General features: G+C 44.4%; 1 protein-coding gene across 1 annotated transcript in view; it reads right to left on the minus strand.

Moving 5' to 3' along the window:
• The window catches only part of Hacd3 (3-hydroxyacyl-CoA dehydratase 3), a 31130-nt gene extending 16165 nt beyond the window's left edge, over nt 1-14965 (minus strand). Inside the window, exons 1-2 of the mRNA XM_090358176.1 lie at nt 14784-14965; nt 895-937 (exon numbers count right to left, since the gene is read on the minus strand). Of these exons, the coding sequence (XP_090214302.1) occupies nt 895-937; nt 14784-14870 (130 nt within the window). The 5' untranslated portion in view covers nt 14871-14965. The remainder of the gene's footprint in view (nt 1-894; nt 938-14783) is intronic.
• Nucleotides 14966-15177: the final 212 nt, after the last annotated feature.

Genomic DNA, 15177 nt, shown 5'->3' on the forward strand with positions numbered 1-15177 from the left:
CAGTGCATGTACCATGTTGACCATGTTTAAGGAAAGCAACTTCCTTGAAAATGAACTTACAACTCTGGGGGGGCGGGGGAGGAACTGGGAGAGAAAAAGTGAAAGGGTGACACTGTCTAAAAAGAAACGTACTCTTTACCTGACTTATGTAACTATAACCCCTCTGTACATCACCTTTCTTATTATTTTTATTATTATTATTTTGGGTGGGTCATGGGGATTGGGCACTGTCCCTGAGCTCTTCAAGGCTACTGCCCTGCCCTTGAGTCAAGCCCCACTTCCCATTTTCTAGATGTTAATTGGAGATAAGAGTCTCAGGTCCTTTTATACCTGCGCTGGCTTTGACCTCAGCCTCCTGATTAGCTAGAATTATAGGTGTGAGCCACCGCACCTGGCTGTACATCACCTTTATAATACATTTTTCTTTTTAAATTTTTATTTTTATTATAAAAGTGATATACAGTGGAGGTACAGTTTAGGGCCAGAGGGGATATTTTTATAAAAAAAAATTGTTCTTTCCTTAGAGAAAGAGATGTGGTAAACATCTGCCTAATGTGTACCAGGCCTGGATTCAGTCCCCAACACAGGAAGGAAGAAAGGTGTGGGGAGGAAGGAGGGAAGAGGAGGGAAATTTAGTTGTAGGGTACACGGAAATGTTCACTTATCTCAGGACAGCTCTGAACTTGAAGCTTCCAACCAGGGACAGAGAATGAAGGCGGAAGCTGACGTCTTCTTTAGCATACCCCAAATGGTGCGAGCCAGGACACAGAAAGATCTTTTTCCACTCTCGGACAGCCACCCCTCTGTGCCTGTGCCTTGACACGACTCCTTACTCAAATCGAGCAGGTGGCAGGACAGGCGGTCGCCACTGCCGCTGGACATTCAGATACTGACCTTTGAAGTGCAGCACGTTCTCTGTGATGCTGATGGCAGGGTTCTGCGAAGAGAGACCACAGATGCGAGAAAGAAGGTTAACGAGGAGAAGAATTAAATTAAACCAGGAACTTCTTCCTCCTTGGAGATTCCCCCTCCTACCGCTGTGCCTCCCCCGAGAATGTCTGATGGTTTATTCTCATGTCTATATGCTGTTTCTCTATGCCTGTCTGCACCCACCCATCTAAGATTGCAGCTTCTCCACGGACTCTACACTACCTTTCTGAGTCAGCCCACTCTAACACATCATGCAGCACGCTATGCTTTTGGGGGGATGCACTCATCTCCCACACTCACTCCCTGAGCTGAGGACCCAGCGAAACAGGTTCTCAGCTACTCCTCCTGAGAGAAGACGTCAAGTGGCTATAAAGGCTTTTGTTCAAGACCTAGCAAGCAGTAGAAGGCAGCCAACTATTCTGATAGGTAGAACAGCGCACAATGGCTGGGAAAAGTTCACTGAAGGGAGAACTTCCACCTAAATAAGGTATACTGTGCTTCCAGTTCTCACAGCCTCCAGCTCCAGATGCCCTTAACCCCTAACCAAACCAAGACTAGAAGAGTTCAAAATTCTCCAAACTTATTCTCCAGAATCATTACATCACAGCACCATTTAAAGTAAGACTATGGAACATTTCAGTGGCTGAGAAACATCCCACCTCCTACTTCCAATTCAAAGTTGCAAGCAATGTTCCCAGCGTCCTAACTCTGTCTTCCTCTTGTAGGCTCAGCTCTCTGCACCTGTGAGACTACCCACTCAAAAAATAGAAGTGGTGCTGTGGCTCTAGTGGTAGAGCACTAGTTGAGCATAAAGAGGCTCAAAGATGGCATCCAGGGCCCAAGTTCAAGCCCTACAACCAATTAAAAAAAAAAAAAAAGATGGGCTGGGAGTCTGGCCTAGTGGTAGAGTGCTTGCCTAGTATGCACAAAGACCTGGGTTGGATTCCTTGTCGTCACATATACAGAAAAGCCGGAAGTAATGCTGTGGCTCAAGTGGTACAGTATTAGCCTTGAGGAAAGCCCAAGGACAGTGCCCAGGCCCTGAGTTGAGTCCCCAGGACTGGTTAAAAAAAAAAAAAAAGGAAACCAAGGTCCAGAGTGGCCTGGAGGGAGGGTACGCTAACAGTCAGTGGAAGCCCACAGTGCACATGTGCATAGCCAGGAATCGGGAAAAGGAGCGTGATGGCTCATTAATGAAAAGTTTTTTGGAGGATGCTTATTTGTGGTAGTATTGGCGTTTGAAATCAAGGCCTAGGAATTGTCCCTGAGCCTCTCTGTGCTCAAGGCTGGTGCTCTATCACTTGAGCCATAACCCTTCTAGCTTTTTCCTAGTTAATCAGACAAGAGTCTCACAGACTTTCCTACAGTAGGAAATTTAGGCAGTGAATCCTAAATTTTAGTGGTGAATTTCTAGAAGGGGAAGAAAGACTTCAAGCTAAAAGCCCACACAAAAAAAACCAGAATTCAGACGATCTTCTCTGCAGTCAAAGGAGGGAGCTAAGCAGCTTCATCAAAACGGGTTACAGGAAGTCTGCTCACTTGTTTTAGTGGTACTGGGGATTAGATCCATGAGCTTTTAAAATATGCACCCTACCACTACGCTACATCTCCAGCCTGAGAAATGGGGTTGTGAGGTAAAGATCATAGGCTAGCTGGACATGTTAGATCAAGTCTGCAACCTTATCTATTTACATACGAGGAAGAGATCATGAAGATGAAGGTCCAAGGCCAGCTCTGGCAAAAGTTAGCAAGACATTCCCTACCCCCACCTCCCAATCAATAAACCAAGCAAGGTGGAATGACCTCAGCTAGGTTAAAGAACACAGGTAGGAAAACACTGGTCTGAAGCCAGCCCCGTGCAAAAACATGAAACACACCTGCCCCCAGCAATCCTCTCCTGAGGTATTTATACCTTCATGGATTCTCTTCCCACAGTGACATCAGGGTCAGTTAAAATAACATGGGAGAGCTCCTGTTTGGATCTTGACTCCAGCATCCTATGTGGAAGCTATAAAAGCTATCTTGGAAGAGATGAACTTGAGGATGAAATCCCTACAAGGGAAAGAAGGTGGAAAGCTGGGCGCCAGTGACTCAGACCTTTAATCCTAGCTTCTTAGGGGCCTGAGACCTGCCGATCACAGTGCAAAGCAGTCCAGGCACAAAAGCCTGAGAGACTCTTGTCTCCAATTAACCGGCAAACAGCTAGAAGTAGAGCTGTGGCTCAGGTGGCAGAATCCCAGGTTTGAGCAAAAAAGCTAAGGGACAGTTAGTAGGCCTTTTCAGTTAGTAGGCCCTCAATACTGACACACACACACACACACACACACACACACACACACACACAAAAGGAAATGGGAGATGATTCTAACACCACTGCGCAGCATGTGGACTTACTACCTCTAGAATTCTCATACACAACAGGCAAAGTTCTATTTGATGGTTCATTGAGCTCAAATCCCTTTCTTGTTCTCTACAACTGATCTTAACGTGTGAACCCTACCCAGCCCGCCTTGATGGCTAGTGCTCTGCTGTGGCAGTGGTGACCTGCACAAGGAGAGCAGATGTGCTAAAATCCTGAGGTGGGAGCCTCAAGTTGCAACAGACCACTGTCTCCAGCCAGCCAGCTAGGATCGCCTGTGCTGAGAGAAATAACACAGCAATCAAGACCCAGAGACTTTGCTTTTGTGGGCTAGAGATGGTTCCTGGTCTGCTGGTTTCAAAGACTTAATCCATTTCTCTTCTCCAAACCTCATCTCTAGGAACCCTACCTGTCTAGGTTTCCTGTGCATCATAAACATTTTTCCATATACTTTTATTGTAATTAATAGAAGGGTTACATTATATTCACCAGATAGAAGGTGCATTACTTCACAAACATTGATACCCTTTCTCATGTCTTGGATAAACATTTTATACTATGTACGATTTATGGTTTCCTAATCATCTTTTTTAAATTTAACACTATTAACATTTTCCTTGACAGTACTAAGTGTAGAGCCTTGCACTTGCTCAGCTGGCTTGCTCAGCTGACGTAATAATACCTCTAGAGCTACACACTTCTAACCTAGTGTGTGTGTGTGTGTGTGTGTGTGTGTGTGTGTGTGTATGTATGTGTGTGTGTATGTGTATGAGATGAGGCTTGAACCCTGCCCAGGTGCTGTCCCTAAGCTCTTCAGCTAAAGACCTACCCCTGGGCCTGGGCGCTGTCCCTAAGCTCTTCAGCTCAAGGCTACCACCCTATCCTGAAGCTAAGCCCCACTTCCTGTTTTCTAGAGATTAATTGGAGTTAGAGTCTCAGGTCCTTTTGTGCCTGGGCTGGCTTTAAACCTTGATCCTCACATCTCAGCCTCCTGAGTAGCTAGGATTACAGGTGTGAGCCACCGTGCCCAGCCTAACCCAGTTTTTTTCATTTGAGGTGGTTTTTTTTTTTTTTTTTTTGCTGGTTTAGCAATAGAGTTTCTCGGAGATTTCTGCTCAGTCCAACTTCAAACCTCAATCCTCCTGAGTAGCTGGGATTACAGATGTGAGCTGCCATCACTCAGTATTATGTCCTTTTCAATCCCCTTTAACCCAAGTTCAACCTAAGACTAAAAAACACATCTCAGGGTCAATATCATATCCTTTAGAAAGAATGTCTTCCTTGGCTACAATGATCTCTCCTCTCAAGGCTAAGAATGCTGCTAAACCACAGATTTCTCTACTCCCTCTCTCCCTACCAAGAAAAATACCTTTAAAAGCTGGGAGTTTGGCCTAGTGGTAGAGTGCTTGCCTGACATGCATGAAGACCTGGGGTTTAATTCTTCAGTACCACATACATAGGGGAAAAACAAACAAACAGAAGTGGTGCTGTGGCTCAAGTGGAAGAGTTCTAGCCTTGAGAAAGCCCAAGGTCAGAGCTCAGGCCCTGAGTTCAAGCCCTAAGACTGGCAAAAAAAAAAAAAAAAAAAAAAAAGTTATCTATAGCTGGACATCAGTGTCTCACAACCATAATCCTAGGTACTCAGAATCTAAGGATCTAAGGATCATAGTTGAAAATCAACCCATGCAGGAAAGTCAGTGAGACTCTTCAATTAACCACCAGAACACCAGAAGTGCTGTGGTTCAAAGTGGTAGAATGCTAGCCTTAAGCAAAAAAGCTCATGAGAACAAATCCTCCAAATAAACATTCTCACAAAAAGAAATACAAATGGACAGCCCAGTGCCGGTGGCTCTCGCCTGTAGTCCTAAGCTACTCAGGAGGCTGAGATCTGAGGATCAACGGTTCCGAGGAGAAGCAGGAAAGTTGATGAGACTCTGGAGATAAGCAAAAATCCAAAAATAGAGACATGGCTCAAATGGTAGCATACCAGTAGAGAGTGAACTGAGCAGAGAATGAGCAGGAGGATCTGAGCTCAAGCCCCATTACCAGAAAAACAAAACAACAACAACAAAGACCAACAACAAAAGCTGGTAAGGGAACAGAACAGATAGTTCTCACAAGAAGAAATACAAATAGCTAATAAATACTTGAAGAAATGTAACATCAGACTCAGCTGACCGTGTTCCATGGGCAGGTTCTCTCTCTCCTGGGCTTCATGCCTTACAGTCTGTGCCTTCCTGTCTCCACTGCTGGGTCTCCTCTGCTGAACTTCTAAGGGCTGAGGCACTTAACTACTTTTAGTCGATTTTTATTATCTCTCAGATGTCAGACATAAACTAGCATCAAACGAAGGCCAAACCAAACCTCTAAAATTTTATGTGGCCTGCAGAAATATTTTTTACTTATTTTTTATTGTAATTAATAAAAGGGTTACATGATATTTGCCAGACAGTAGGTGCATTAATTCACATACATTGATACCCTTTCACAATCTTGGTCCCCATTACCCTCCCCCCCCAGCCCCCCATCTTGGTTTTCCCCCCTTCCCTATCCAATTTCAAATAACCAAATACAAATATATCAAATATATCAGATAACAAAGTGAGATACTGTAACAATATGAGATAACCAAGGGACAGCAAAAGAGATGAGAGATAACATAGTACATTAATGACAACAATCATTCATTATATGGCTTTTGTTTCAATATCCTAGAGGTCCTTTCAATTAGCTTCATACTATATGGCCTTATGTATCAAGGTTTTGCTCTATTGCAAATCTCTGCTAGTAGAGCCCAAGATTTCTACTAATTATGACAAATGAGGGAAACCATTGAGCCTATATGTTCCTTTGAGTCTGGCTTACTTCACTTAATATAATTTTTTCTAAGTCTTTCCATTTCCTAACAAATGAAGTGATGTCATTCTTTCTGACAGCAGCATAGAATTCCATTGTGTACAAATACCACATCTTGTTGATCCATTCATCAACTGAGGGACATCTAGGTTGGTTCCATATCTTTGCTATGGTAAATAGTGCTGCAATGAACATTGTTGTGCTAGTGGGTTTAGTATGTCCTTGTTTCTGGATGGTTGGGTAAATGCCAAGTAGTGGAATTGCTGGGTCATAGGGGAGCTCTATGTTTATCCTTTTGAGGCACTGCCATACTGCTTTCCATAGTGGTTGAGTGAGTTCTGCAGAAATATTTTGAGTTTATTCTTTCTTTTTGTCCTGCAACAAAAGCTTTTTTTTTTTTTTATTTTGTGAATCCAAAGAGGGATTCAGATCTCAGTGTCTTGTGTAGCTAGGATTAAAGATGGGGGCTACCAGCGTCTGGCTTTATTCTCTAATCTTAACCATTTCATTGAACCACCACCTGACTCTGGGCTTACACTAAAATTTTAAGGGTAGCTGAGCCAGACTTTGGTGGCTTAAGCCTATAATCCTAGCTATTCAGAAGGCTGATATCTAAAGATTGTGGTTGAAAGCTAGCCTGGGGACAGAAGTCTGTGAGATTCTTATCTCCAATTAACCACAAGAAAACTGGAAGGTGGCACAGTGGCTCAAGTAGCAGACATATCGCCTTGAGCTGAAGAGCTCAAGGATGACACAAAGGCCCATAGTGCAAGCCCCACAACCAATAAAAAAAAATAAATAAAAGGTTAGTTGATTCTTCCTTTCTCTTCCTCCTCTAAAAGAAATCAAGGCCTGGCTGGGTACATTGGCTCATGCCTACAATCTTAGCTAATCAGGAGGCTGAGATCTGAGGATCGAGGTTCAAAGCCAGCCCAGGTACTAAAGACCATGAGACTCATCTCCAATTAATCCCTAGAAAACTGGAAGTGGGGATGTCGTTCAAGGGGTAGAGGGTAGGACGGTAGCTTTGAGCTATAGAGCTCAGGGACAACCCCCAGACCCTGGGGTAGGGGAGTAGCTTTGAGCTGAAGGACTCAGGCCCAGAGTCCAAGCCCCATGACCAATAAGAAAGAAAGAAAGAAAGAGAGAGAGAGAGAGAGAGAGAGAGAGAGAGAGAGAAAGAAAGAAAGAAAGAAAGAAAGAAAGAAAGAAAGAAAGAAAGAAAGAAAGGGGAGGGAGGGAAAGAGGGAGGAGAAATCAAGACCTAATATATTTCTCTCCAAATATAACTCCATCTTCACTCCCATCTCTAGCTTAAGCTCATCTCCTACACTATCACAGCCTCTCTAAATGGTCTTCCAAACTGATCACTCCATCTCTAGAATCCACACAGCAGGAAGATTAATCTTCCCCCTTACTGGGCATCCAATCCCAGGGCCTTGCACATGCTACCACTGAGCTACGTGCCCAGTCCCACAAATCACAAATCCTACCACGTCACCCTTCTGCTGAAAACTCTTTTCATGGCTCCCCACTGTTCTTACCATGAAATCCAAACTCCTTACCATGGCAACAAGGCTCCACCAGAGCCACATCTTACAAACCCCTTAACTTGTCCAACTTAGCCCTCTCTGTCCTTCAAACACACAAGTACCTTTTCAGTTCCTGGAAACCACCAGACCCTCACCAAGTCTTTTAAGTTGGTGTTCTATCTCCAGCTTTCCTTTGGATTTGTGTGTGTGTGTGTGTGTGTGTGTGTGTGTGTGTGTGTGTGTGTGTGATGCAAAAGATCAAGATCAAACTCTGGCTCCTTGCCTGCCCAGCATACACCAAGCCATATCCCTGGCTTACTGCATAATTCATTTTATCCTTAACTTTCACTTTGCTCAAAGCATTATCACCTCCCAGCCCAGTCAATTTAAAACAGCATCTACAGCTCACTCTTTATTGCACCACTCTCTTTCTTTCCCTCTAGCACTTGCCTAGTTAGTTATTAACTTATCTTTGCTTTCCAGTATCTAACACTTAGCCCTGTACCTGAACCATTTCAACATTCAATGGTTACCAAATTACTTCATTTACAGCTCTAGGGCTATTTTTGTACTGTGGTTATAGTTTAGACTTACTGGATTTTTATTACAAAGTATTTCAAGCAATTAGCCAAACTCAAAAAAAAAAAAAAAAAAAACAACTACCACCAATCCAATTCAATTAGCATCTTGGTTCATTTGCTTCAGTGTTTTAAGAAATAAAAAGCTAGGTGTCATTGGCTTACTCCTGTAATCTTAGCTGCTTGGAAAGTAAAGGTCAGAAAGATCACAGTTCCAGGCCAGGATGGATGGATGGATGAATGGATGGGTGGATGGATGGGTAGGTGGCTGGATGTTCATGAGACCCTCTTCTCAATAGAAAAGACTGAGTATGGCAGCATACACCTGATATTCTAACTATAGCAGGAAGCATAAATAAAGGATCATGTTCTGGGGGCCAAGAGTTTGGCCTAGTGGAAGAGTGCTTGCCTAGCATGCATGAAGACACGGGTTTGATTCCTCGGTACCCCACATACACAGCAAAAAGCCGGAAGTGCTGCTGAGGCTCCAGTGGTAGAGTGCTAGCCTTGAGAAAGTCCAAGGACAGTGCTCAAACCCTGAGCCCAAGTCCAGGACTGGCAAAAAAAAAAAAAAGAGGATCATGTTCTGGACAAATAAACAAGACCTCATCTCAAAAATAACCAGAACAAGCAAAAGAAGCTTGTCAAAAAAAAAAAAAAAAGTATATTCATTACCTGACTGGTGAATTGGTAACTACTCTACACAACATCTCAATAACAAAATTACACTTTAAAAATTATCAGATCAAAAAGGAATGGAAGTGTGGTTCAAGTGGTACAGTGCCTGCATGAAGGTCTGAGTTCAAACTCCAGGACCATTATTCAATCTAACTGACAGGAGTGTGTTGCATTAGACAAAAGTCAAAGTCATGTGGATCAATTATTTCAATTGGTGTAATTACTCAATTCCACTGTTTCCCCCTACACTAACACTGCATCCTTGCAAGGCACAACTATTCTAAAACTGGAATGTGTCTGTACTTACAACATGGATATTTTTTTTTTTGCCAGTCCCAGGGCTTGCTCAGGCCCTGAGCATTGTTTCGTTCTTTTTGCTGTTGTTGGCTGGAATTCAGGGTCTGGATGCTGCTTCTGTGTAATTCTGCTCAAGACTGAGTCACAGTGCTACTTCTGGTTATCTGATAGTTAATTGGAAATAAGTCTCACAGACGTTCCTGCCTTGGCTGGCTTTGAACCAAGATCCTCTGATCTCAGCCTTCTGAGTAGCTACGATCTATAGGTGTGAGCCACCAGAGTCCCTGTTTCATTCACTTTAGTGCTATGTAGTTTGCTTTGTGGAAATAAACCACAATTTATTCATTCTCCTATTGGCATAAGATTAAAGCTGTTTTCAGTTTTTTGGCTTTGGAATAACTCCTTTGTTTTTGTTTTGTTGTTGTTGTTTTGGAGTTTTGGGGGGATTTGTTTTGCTGATCCTGGGGCTTGAACTAGGGCCCTGGGTACTGTCTCAGATTCATTTTGAGTGCTGGCACTCTACCACTTGAGCTACAGCTCTACTTGTAGCTTTTTTGGTGCTTAAATGGAGAATCTCATGGCCACTCCTGCCCCATCTGGCTTTGAACCATGATCTTTAGAGATCTGAGCTTGCTAAGAAGCTAGGATTATGGATGTGAGCCACCAGTGCCAGCATAACTTTTTCTGTTTATGTGGTACTGAGGAATCGAACCCAGGGCTTCGTGTACGCTAGGCAAGTACTCTACCACTGAGCAGCATTCCCAGCCTTCAATGTAACTTTTATTTTGAACGTTCTATTTCCTGGTACATAGGTGTTAGACCTCCTCTAAGGATCCAATTTCTAAGGCTTAAGGATATGCTCAGGGGCAGGAGTTTGGCCTAATGGTAGAGTGTTTGTCTAGCATGCACGAAGACCCAAGTTTGATTCCCTGGTACTACATATATAGAAAAAGCTAGAAGTGGTGCTGTGGCTCAAGTGGTAGAGCTCTAGCCTTGAGAAAGCCCAAGGACAGTGCTCAGAACCTATGTTCAAGCCCTGGGACTGGCAAAAAAAAAAAAAAAAAGGAGATGCTCATCTTCAAGTTAACTAGATAATGCCAAACTGTCCTTCAGATAAGTTGTTCCAATTAATACTTCCACCAACTATATTAAAAAAGATTTCATTAAGGGCCAGGAGTCTGGCCTAGTGGTAGAGTGTTTACCTAGCATGCACGAAGACCTGGTTTAATTCCTCAGTACCATATACGTAGAAAAAAGCTGGAAGTGGTGGATCAAGTGGTAGAGCTGATGGGCTCAAAGACAACACCAGCCCCAGAGTTCAAGCCCCGCCACCAACAAAAAAGAAAAGTTTCACTACCAAACACTGGTAGTGTCACACTTCTATTTAATTAACTATTTCATTAACATGAACCTATTCCTAAGCAAAGTTAAGTGTCTTTTCACGATTACTGACTATTCACGTTTCCTTTTATTCTGCCTCTTCATCCATCCGTGTTCGTTAAATAGTCAGATGCTAGTAACTTGTCAGGTGGCATATACTGCAAATATGTCCACATTTGCCTTGTCTTTTTTTTTTTTCTCCTTGTGCCAGTACTGGGGCTTGACTCAAGAGCTTTACCCTTCTGCTAAGCTTTCCTGCTCAAGTTTAGATGTCTAATCACTTGGGGTGCTGCCTCGACTTGCAGCTTTTTGCTAGTTAACTGAAGATAAGAATCTGAAGGGCAGGCTTCAAACTGTGATCCTCAGATCTCAGAGCCCAGAGAGGCAAGGATTAAAGGGTAAACCACAGGCATCTTGATTGTCAACCCCCACCCCTCGTATCCTCTCAACCACCCCCTGCACTCGTACAGGTCCATGATCTGAAAGTCTTCCATGTTCCAGTAGTATAAAGACAACCTGTATTCTCTTAGTAGTTTTAGCTTATAAATTCAGGTCATTAATCCACATGACACTGACTTTTTCAAATATAATTTTATTGCTTCTATTAAGGTGTTGTACAAGGGGTTATCTGACATAAGTCAGGTAATGAGGACATTTCTTAGACCATAACACCCCTTCTTTTGTTTTCTCCCAGTCCGCCTCTCCCCATCTTGACTTTTGTCAATGCAGCACAGTCCTGTGAATGAGAGGTTATAAATGCACATGCACTTGAACAAAGACATTGAGGTTCATAAAGGTAAAGTGAGTTATTATCCGCGGCCCCATATAGGAAATAAAAGCACAAGGTCTCAGCCTTAGGCCTTCAGTGACTACTCTTTACACCAGACTTTGGGAGGTGGACAAGAACAGTATCATGCAAGTGACCCCCAAACAGACCTATGTACTTTGTCACATTCAATTAAAACAAGCAAAACTCTTGGGTCAGATGCCAGTAGCTCACACCTAAAAGTCTAGCTACTGAGGACTGAGGACTGCAGATGGAAAACAGCCTGGACAGAAAAGTCCATGAGACTCTTGTCTATAATAACCTGTCAAAATGCCAGAAGTGATGCTGTGGCTCAAGTGGTAGAGCTCTAGCCTTGAGAAAGCCCAAGGACAGTGCTCAGGCCCTGAGTTCAAGCCCCAGGACTGGCAAAAAAAAAAAAAAAAAAGAAGAAGTCTCATGAGGACTCTTTTGCCTCAATTGGCTTCGAGCCACAAACCTCAGATCTCAGTCTCCTGAGTAGCTAGGATTTCAGGCATGAGCCACTGCTGCCCAGTTCATAAATAAATACTTACTGAACAAATAAATTAATTGCTTCATCATGAGCCAAAACTACTTGTTTCATTACATCATACATTTATTACTTGTTTCATTAGATCGTACATTTGATGTTCAGAAGTAGAACTGGCACATGTTATTCCACTTTCACAAGCAACTATCTCACGGAATACCAATCTGAGACAAAGCCTATTCTATAATGCTGTGTAAGTAGAAGAAACACTTGGTCACCGTGTCACCTTCAAAATACCAAATACCTGGGGCAGGGAGTTTGGCCTATAGTGGTAGAGTGCTTGCCTAGCATGCATGAAGACCCGGGTTCAATTCCTCAGTACCACATGCATAGAAAAAAGCTGAAAGTGGTGCTGTGGCTCAAGTGGCAGAGCGCTAGTCTTGAGAAAGCAAGGACAATGCTCCAAATACCCTTCAGCCAAAATGATGCTCCTTCTCCAGGATTTATTCTTGTGTTAGTCTCTCCTCCTCACAGATAAGATTCAGTCAGATATTCAACCAAAGAACTATGTGCTGTTATCTGATAGCATCTAATCCACAGTGAGCCTACTTCCTTAAACCCTCCCCCAAACTCCAATGCCCAAATCCTATAATCAGTTTTAACACCCTCTTAGCCATCACCCATGGCCCTACTCCATGAAGTGCTCAACTCTTCTGGTGTATTCCTAATATTCTTTGGCTGTAGGACAAGTATCTAAAAATCTATTCCATTCTCTTTCTGGAAAGTTCTCCTAAGTATCTACCCATGAGGAAAACTTTATTTTATTTTTTATTGTTATTTTTGCCAGTCCTGGGGCTTGAACTCAAGGCCTGGGCACTGCCTTTGAGCTTTCTCAAAGCTAGAGCTGTACAAGTTGAACCACAGCACGACTTCCGGCTTTTTTTGTCTATCTAATACTGAGAATTCGAACCCAGAGCTTCATTCATCCTAGGCAAGTTCTCTACCTCCTAGGCCAGGCTCCCAGCCTAGAAAACTTTATTTTTATATAGCATTTTCTTCTAGATAGCATGTCCTGTCTAACTCATCTTTGTAAATCTGTAGTACCTTGCACATTAGAGGATTTCTTGTATGAATAGTATTTATATGCCGGCATTTAAACTAGCAGCGCTGAAATGGATGCCTCAGAATCACAGATGTGAAAGCCCAGAATATTTTGAGTAATTGCAGAAAAAAAAATTTCAGATGTATTCTCCCCCTCAAAAATTTTTTAAAAGGGACATCTCTTTCCCAAATAGTATTTTTCCCTATTTCCACATTTTTCTCCACCTTCACATTTTTATTTATTTATTTATTTATTTATTTATTTATTTTGCCAGTCCTGGAGCTTGAACTCAGGGCCCAAGCACTGTCCCTGAGCTTTTTCATCAAGGCTAGCACTCTGCCACTTGAATCATAGCACCACTTGCAGCTTTTCTATGTATGTGACACCAAGGAATAGAACCCCCATCTTCGTACATGCTAGGCAAGCACTCTACCACTAGGCCAAACTCACAGCCTCTCCACTGTCACATTTTTATGATCTATTTCAAACATATACCTACATGTATATAAATATTCTAAATGTAATCAACACATGTTCATGTTTAAGAGGGTTTTGGTCTTTTAAGAAAAATGTTAGTACTGGGCATATTTCATTCATCTGGCCAATTTCCATTTCTTTACATTATTATCCCATCCCCTTAAAAAAAAAATACCTTTACTGCTTGTGGCTTCAAATTGTGCTCTATTGGTCTATCTTTATTATAAGAAACATATTTAGAGAATTTTAGTCTCTATTCTGGTCTATACTGTTTAAATAGACAAAGAAACTGTTTTAACATGCTCTGGACTTGTTCTATTGATTGCTGAAAAAACTCTCTACGTGGGTACTTTGATTCTTGTCTACAAAAAAAAAAATAATAATATTCTTTTCCATTTTAGTAAGCAGAGTAGAGGGAGACGGAACAGAACATTTATTCTGCCCATGACGCAAAAGTGTCATGCAGGTTGGTTTAGCACATTAAGTGACACACCGTGTGAAAGCATAGCCCCCTTTAAAGCAGTATGCCTTGAGGCATTCTGACCAAGAGGAAAGCTGACTTTACTCTTAACAGCAAAGCTTCGATTCAACTCAGTGTATTCAGCTCAACACTCATTCAGCAGCACGGTATGCCAGAGGAACTGATTCAGAAAGAGCCGGGATTACCACTGAGCACCACCGTTCTCTCAAGGAGACCAGGGAATAAGAATGACTGTACCAAGAACATTCCAGATCTAATACTCCAGTTCCTCCCAGAACAGGATCATGGATGATGGAGAGATGGGGGGGGGGGGTGTCGATGAGCTCAGAACCTTCCACTGTTAGGGGGCTTTGATCTGCAATCCTTGATGCTTAATGTCACCTAGGATTATCTGCAGATTTCAAGACGCCATATAAGATAATCACTGGGGTGGGGGGAGAATCGTCCGGTAGAATTTTAAAGGATTTCCATCACTGAACGGGTGAATGGGTCACCCTGGAGAACGTCCGAGGGGCCTGGCTGGACCCCCCACCCTCAGATCCCGAGAGCCCACCCCACGTCCCCGGGGCCCAGGGGACCTGCACCCCCCCCCCCGACGGCCCGGATCTCCCTCAGGCCACCAACCAAGGGGCCCCGGGGGCGGCCTCTGAGGTGCAGGCCGGGCTCGCGGGGTCGGCGACGGCACCTGCCGCCCTGGGGGGAGCGGTGAGTGGGGGCTGCGCGCTCGCGGCGCGGGATCGAGGCTGAGCCCCGGCGCGGCCGTCCAGCGCACTGCAGGCCCTCGGGGGCGCGCGCGCGGAGCCCCGGCGCGCTCCCGGCCGCCGGCCCCGGCCTCTTACCTGCACGTCACTCAGCTCCACGCGCAGATACAGCTCCCGGTGTCGCTGAGCCCAGTAGACGTGCGGCGTCAGGACCTGGCTCTCCATGGCCACAACGCTTGCCCCGTGGGTCCGGAGGCTCGGCTCCCTGCGCCTGGCGCGGCTGGAGCTGGGCGAACGCAGGCCGCAAACCTCCCCGGCCGGCCGATCTCCCGAGCCCGCAGCGCAACCACCAGGAGCTGCCCCCACCCGCGCTCCCCGGCCCGCGCCTGCGCAGTGCAGAGCGGGGGGGGGGAGGCGGGGGCGCGAGCCGGGCGGAGGCGGGGGCGGGCGACGAGGGGCGGGGCCGTGCTGACGTCACGACGACCCTGCTGCGGCTGTCGGGCTGGCGGTCGCAGTCTGCGGAGGGCACGCG

Source organism: Megascapheus bottae, chromosome 25, assembly GCF_031878675.1.
Source record: "Megascapheus bottae isolate mThoBot1 chromosome 25, mThoBot2.hap1, whole genome shotgun sequence".
NCBI classification, from domain to species: Eukaryota; Metazoa; Chordata; class Mammalia; order Rodentia; family Geomyidae; genus Megascapheus; species Megascapheus bottae.